We start from the raw sequence: 7,354 nt of genomic DNA on the forward strand, positions 1-7,354 counted from the left end.
CAAATAACAGAAATGATTACAGCATTTATTTATGGTCAACAGGAATTTTCCTCCTCTAAATTCTTTAACTGGCTATTAATGGTACGTAAGAAAGTTATTAGTATTATTTAAATAGTGATATTTCTGAACTCTAAATGCTAGAGCAACCCATGACTCTGTCCTCAGGCCTCAGATACTCACCCTTAGTTGATGTCATCCAGCCCTGCACCTTTCAATATCGTCCACAGGCTGATGTCTCCAAATTTATAGTCCAGACCTCAAACTCTTTCCTGAACTCCAGATTTATATATCCAACTGCCTGTATGACTCCTGCCCTGAGCTGTATTATCGGTATCTCAAACTTAACACATTCAAAACTAAATTATTGATTCCACCCACTTCCTGATCTGCTCCTCACCCAGGCTTCACCATCTCCATTCAGTCAGAGGTTTAGACTAAAAAATTTGCAGCCATCTTTGATTTCTCTTTCTCTTATTTCCCACTCCCAATCTATCAGCAGATATCATCGAGTCTTTCTTGGAAATATGTCCCAAATCCAACCACTTCTTTCCTCCTTACTTCCAGCCTAGTCCGAGAGCCCTGCTACTACTACTTCTTTGTTTTTTTAAGAGACAGACTCTCTCTTTTTCCTCTGTTGCCCAGGCTAGAGTGCAGTAGTGTGATAATAGCTCACTGCGGCCTCAAACATCTGGGCTCAAGTGATCCACCTGCGTTGGCCTCTGGAGTAGCTGGGACTACAGATGTGTGCCACAATGCCTGGCTAATTTTTAAAAATTTTCTGTAGAGACAGGAGTCTCGTTATGTTGCCCAGGCTGGTCTTGAACTCTGGGCCTCAAGTGATCCTCCTGCCTCAGCCTCCCAAAATGCTGGCATGACAGGCATGAGCCACCCACACCTGGCCTGAAGTACTTTTCTGTGTCTCTAGACATCTTCTGTTTACTCTCCCTACTATTACTCTTGTCCTCAACATTCTATTCTCAATATAGCCACAGTGACACTTCTAAAACATAAATATGATTGTCATTTCCCTTCAGAAATGTTTCCCCTGCAAATAAAATTCAAAATTCTCACTGCCAGACAGAAACATCCCCCCTAGTTCTGAACTTCCTCAGTAGAGGAACTTCCCCTGAAAGCCCCTCCAGGCCTCTCCCTACACACGTCCTTCACCCCCTCACCTCCACGTGGGAACAGAGAAAACTATCTAGCTGTTTGGTTTGGGGAAACAAATTTAAGCTCCATTTAAGGACCTTGGCACCTGCTCTTCCCTCTGCCTGTAATAGTCTTCCCCCAGGTGTTGACGTGGCTTACTGCTGTATTTCATAAGCCTCTGCTTGAATTTCCACCTCTCCACCACCCCCATCTAAAATAGTAATCCTTGTGGATCTTAATTCCCTTAATTTACTATATTTTTCTTTATAGCACTTATCACTAATGGATTTATATTATATATTCATTGGGTTATTTCATTTATTATAATATCTGTCTCCCCAAGTAGAATGGAAATTCTGAGGGCAGAGTATTTGTCTGCTTTGTTCACTGTTGTATTCTCAGCACCTGGAGCAGTGACTGGCACATAGTACATGTTTAATAAATATTTGTTGAATGCATAAATTTTTTTGGTAAATTTTTATTAAACTTTCTTATAATTTTTTTTTTTTTTTTTTTTGAGACAGAGTCTTGCTCTGTTGACCAGGCTGGAGTGCAGTGGCATCAACATAGCTCACTGCAACCTCAAACTCCTGGGCACAAGTGATCCTCCTGCCTCAACCTCCTGAGTAGCTGGAACTACAGGCATGTGCTACCATGCCTGGATCATTTTTCTATTTTTTATAGAGAGAGGATCTCACCCTTGCTTAGGCTGGTCTGGAACTCCTGGCCTTAAGTCATCTTCCTGCCTTGGCCTCCCAAAGTGCTGAGATTACAGGCATGAGCCTTCTTATAATCTTATAATTTCTAATGGGTTTTCAGTTTATTCTCTTTGGGTTATTCAGTAAATAATAATTTAATCTTTATAAAATAATTTATCTGTTCCTTTGAAAAAATTAAAATTTTTATCTTATGTTCTTATTTAATATCATTAGAACAGTGTAGTATACTACTGAGAATGTACATTGTTCTGTTTCTAACTTAAGTGAGAATGAGTCAAGGGTTCCACTCTAAGGATGATGCTGGCTATATATTCTTGCTAAGGAGGTAATATTTTATCCTTATCTTACTAGACTATTTTTCAAATACATTTGAAGAGTATATAGAGATATTCAGATAAGAATTTCCTTATGGTGAACCAAAGAGCATAGGTTTTGGAGTTAGACCTTACTTTGCATCTTGCCTCTGTGTGAACTTCTGCAGAATGAATACTCTGAATCTCAGTCTTTCATATGCCAAATAATGATAATATCTACTTCACAGGATTTTTATAAAAATTATGTAAAATAAAGTTTTGAAACTAATTAACAAAATGTCAAGGCCATAGTACAAGGTCAATGAGGGTACTTTTTCTTATTTCTGAAATGTACTCCCCTTAGGCATAGTGGAATAATATTTATTTAGTATTATGCTGGATTTCATTTTGTTAATACAATAAATTGTTGAGTGGCAATTGTTCTGTTGCCATAGAATTGGTGACCAAATAACTTTTTATCCCACAACTGAGTAAAAACAAGCAATAAATATCCTATATGCTACAAAAACCCACCAATATTTTGGGCAAGAAATTCTCTTATGTCTCCAAATAGCAGAAAACTGTAATGGAGGAGGGAGGGAAGAAAAATATCAGAATTGTAAGTCATTGCTCTAATAGGGTCTACTTGGCTTTTTCCTCTTTCTCACTGTGGGCGGGGGCAGACTGCCAAGGTTTAAATGCAGCCTCTGCCACTTATTAGCTATGTGACCTTGGAAAAGTTATTTAACCTCAACCAGATTTGGATTTTTCATCTGCAAAACACACTTAACACATTGGGCTGTTACACAGAATAAATGAGTTGAAGGCAGTATCCACACTACTACCAACATCCAGGTGATTTAAAGTTCTATTGACTCTGCATCTTAGTACTTTTTTCCTGCGCTCTCCTCTACATTTATGTTGCCTGGAAAAGTCACATAGCATTACACACATACATAATACCAGTGAAAGACCATGTAAGACATATTTAAGCTATCCCTTCTAAGTACACAGACACTGCATTAATTAGTTTTTTAGGTACACTTTTCTTGAAGTATATCAGTTAATGTTTAAAGTAAATCCTGAGGCCGGGCGCGGTGGCTCACGCCTGTAATCCTAGCACTCTGGGAGGCCAAGGCGGGCGGATCGCTAGAGCTCAGGAGTTCGAGACCAGCCTGAGCAAGAGCGAGACCCTGTCTCTACTAAAAATAGAAAGAAATTATCTGTTAAATAAATAAAAAAAAAAATTTAAAGTAAATCCTGACATTAATTTGGGGCAACATCATTGAGCTCAAGAAAAGCCTTTCTTTAAAAATTCAGAATTGTCATTACCATCTACATTAGTGAAATATTATACATAATAAATATTTTATAAACTAGGAATATTCAGAAGGCTAATCTAGGATATTCTAACTCATAGCCATTATAAAATATCCTATATAACAAAGATTTCATTTAATATATATTGCACAATCTAAGACAAATATAATGTTTTAAAACTCCAAACTGAAAGTTTCAGGTAGTTATGATAGCTACTTTTTTGATTCAATGCCACATGATTTGTCTTCTGGGATCTTTGACACTGACTTAGATGCAGATGTAGCAATACCCTCTTCACATTCCAACTGAAAATCAAATGTCAGGGGTATAACCAAAGACTTTTTTCTTCCTTCACTCTGAAGTCTGTTTTTCTGCAGCAAAGCCAAAGAGAAAAAAAATAATGAGTACTTTTCATACAGGGAAAATCCTGTGTGAAAAGAATAAAAATTAATCTCACTTTATGTGCACACAGACACACACACACACACACACACACACACGTAGAATTTAGGTGGCAGGCAATAATGGGAAATATTACCGATTGAAAATCCGGGGCCTTGCTCACCAACTTTTTTTATGCCTTTGTTATATGACCTGACCCATTCTTTTCCCACCTCTGAAAAGAAGGTGTAGGACTAGAGGATTATTAAGGCTCCCTCCTAATTTCAAAATTCAGAATTTAAGGAAAGATCTATATAGTTAGCAAATACTGATACATAGAGTAATTGGAACCATAGCAGGAATGTCTCTCCAACCCGCTCTCTTCCTGTAGCCACACACGTGGTGAATCACACCAATCTTCATCTAGTTGCATGAACCAGAAATAGAGTTAAGGAAGCAATCAAATGAGGAGTTTGTTAAAATATTTATACAGATGGACTGAAGAAGAAAAGGGATGTAGCTAAAGGATTAATTAAGGAGCTGAAAGTTTTCTCTAAAAAATTCTCTCAGAGCACAGCGCAAAGGAATAAAGAGATGAAAAATTTGACAGCAAAGTCTGAGGATATGGGAAACTTCTGCTTCTGCCAATGAAGGATTAAGTGCTACGGGAATTAAGTTCCTGCTCTAAACAACTAGAAACTCACACAAAGTATCTGAAAACAACTGTCTTCAGGTATTAGAAAATAGAGCAGGATGGATGCCTGAAAGAAAGCAAACAAATGAGGTAAGCTATCCAAGAGCCCAGTTTACTCCCTGGAGGCAGTCTCTGGGCCGAGGAGCAGGCAGAGGAAACCCAGTGGGTCTGGGGGAACTCAGACCAAACTTGACGCCTCGATCTTGCTGAGTTTAAGAGAGAGAGAGTGCACCAGCAATCGCACTCTTGGGCATACACCGCCAGGAAACAGAAACCTATATTCATACAAAAACCTGTCTGCAAATGTTCATAGCAGCTTTATTTTTAACAGCAAAATCCTGAAAACAACCCAAAAGCCCATCAATGGATGAGTGGTTGAAAGGCTGTATATCCATATGATGGAATATTATTCAGTAATACATTTTTATATTATTTGTAATAATAAAACTACTGATTTATACAAAAAACCTGGATGGACCTCAAGATCTATTACGCTTAGTGAAACCATTGATCTCAAAATCTTACATAATGAATGATTCCACTTACATAACATTCTCAAAATTACAAAATTATAGAGAGTGAAAACAGATTATTTATTGCCATGGATAGAGACTGGGAATGGGGTGGGGGAACATGGCTACAAACACAAAGAGGTAGCAAGAGATGGCTGGTGTGGTGGCTCACGCCTTTAATCCTAGCACTCTGGGAGGCTGAGGAGGAAGGATCACTTGAGGTCAGGAGTTCGAGACCAGCCTGAACAAGAGCAGGACCCTGTCTCCACTAAAAAAAGGTAGAAAAATGAGCCAGGCTTTGTGAGCTATGAAGATGCCACTGCACTCTACCCAGAGCAACAGAGCAAGACTCTGTCTCAAAAAAGAAAACAAACAAACAAACAAAAAACTACAAAGAGTTAGCAAGAGGGAGAGATCTTGTATGCAGATGGAAAAGTTCTATATCTTGATTGTCGTGGTAGTTACACAAACCTACAATGGGATAAAATTGCATAAAACCACACTCACATGCACACACAAATAAATGTAGGCTAAAAAATAATGAACACTGAATAGTCTATAGTCTAGTTAACAGTAATATACCAGTGTCAATTTCCTGGTTTTGATATTGTGCCATAGCTATATAAGGCATCACAACTGGGGCAAACGGGGTGAAAGACACATGGAATTGTGAGTCTACAATTTCTTTTTTTAAGTTTAAAGAAATAACAATCAATTACCAAAGTGATTTATATATTATTTCATTTTTGTCATAAAAAAGGAAATAGATAAAATCCACATTCATATATGTATTAATAGGTGTATACTTGTATTATGAATATTTATATGTATGCAAATTTTATGCAAAGATACTATATACATATATGTATACCTTTGTAAGAGCACAAAGAAGATATGTATAGATAAACCCCACTGTTAAAATTTGTTTGAGGTGGTTCATGCTTGTAATTCCAGCACTTTGGGAGGCTGAGGAGGAAGGATCACTTGAGGCCAGGAGTTTGAGACCAGCCTGGGCAACAAAGTGAGACCTGTCTCTACAAAAAGTAAGAAAAATATGCTGAGCGTGGTGGCTTACACCTGTAGTCCCAGCAATTTGGGGAGGCTGAGGCAGGAGGGTTGCTTGAGCCCAGAAGTTGAGGCTGCAGTGAACTATGATCATGCCACTGAATTCTAGCCTGGGTGACAGAGTGAGACTCTGTCTCTAACAAAAAAGAAAAAGAAAAAGAAAAAAATAATTTAAATTGCTCATATATGCCAAAAATATAGCTTTTGAGAACTACATTATTTATTAATATTTTGTATTGAATTTTATGAGTCTTGTCTTTTTTAGTTTAATTAATTTCTATAAGTTTTAATTATTCCTAATTCATTAACTATGCCACTCTTCTCTTTTTAGTAGTCCAACAAAATAACTTTTAGATGTTTAACATATTAGTAAGAACTGTAAGAGTAGCCACATTTAATATTTGACTGAATAGGATTTTTTTAATCTTAAGCAGGTTTGATATATATCTTTAAGTTAATATGGCAGCTATCTAAAAGTTATCTTATATATTAAATGAATTCTCTATAGTATCAACTTAGATGATTTTTTTCAACTAATATAATTATTTGCTTTTTACAAATTAGTTTATATCTTCAGATGAATGTATCATTAACAAAAAAATTATTCATATTTGAAATGTTAACTTTTTAATGATTAAATTGAATTTTAGCTTATACTTTACCAACCTTTGCTCTTCTGGCCAAGATTATCTTTGCTTGCTTATTGAGGACTTCTAACTTCTCTAAGATGTTTTCTGCCATTGTCAGTCAGTAAATTCCTATTTTAAAAGGAGGAAGAAGAAATCAATTCAAATTTAAATGTATAACTAATGATTTTGGCATAAGTTTTTAAAAAGACCCATTTTTACATTATTGTTTTAGGTAAACAATAGAATTATATAGATTATAGAATAAATCATAGGATTCTAAATGTACCAAAGTTTTTTCAATAGAAGGTCATATTATCAGAACTGGCAGATGTGTGTGGACCCCATGAATTTTTAAATTTATGATAAAAGTGAGTTGGCAGAAGTTCAAGATTATCATATGAGAATGAGATGTGACTCATACTTAAAGCAAGACCATGTGGCTTTACTTATATCTATTTTCTTTTTGTTGTGATATAATTTTAATGAAAGTAAATGCAAAGAGCTCACATTTATATAATTAATTGCTTCAATTAAAAATGGTCAAAGATTCTTAAAGAATCAAGGTAAAGGGGTAGAAAAATATATTCCATAT

The 7,354-nt window shown here is 36.2% G+C and overlaps 1 protein-coding gene across 1 annotated transcript in view; it reads right to left on the reverse strand.

Moving 5' to 3' along the window:
• The window catches only part of C8H1orf141 (chromosome 8 C1orf141 homolog), a 32,097-nt gene extending 25,223 nt beyond the window's left edge, over positions 1–6,874 (reverse strand). Inside the window, exons 1-2 of the mRNA XM_069479184.1 lie at positions 6,800–6,874; positions 3,698–3,852 (exon numbers count right to left, since the gene is read on the reverse strand). Coding sequence (XP_069335285.1) covers positions 3,698–3,852; positions 6,800–6,874 — 230 coding nt within the window. The remainder of the gene's footprint in view (positions 1–3,697; positions 3,853–6,799) is intronic.
• Positions 6,875–7,354: the final 480 nt, after the last annotated feature.

The sequence above is a fragment of the Eulemur rufifrons genome, chromosome 8, assembly GCF_041146395.1.
Source record: "Eulemur rufifrons isolate Redbay chromosome 8, OSU_ERuf_1, whole genome shotgun sequence".
Classification (NCBI taxonomy): Eukaryota; Metazoa; Chordata; class Mammalia; order Primates; family Lemuridae; genus Eulemur; species Eulemur rufifrons.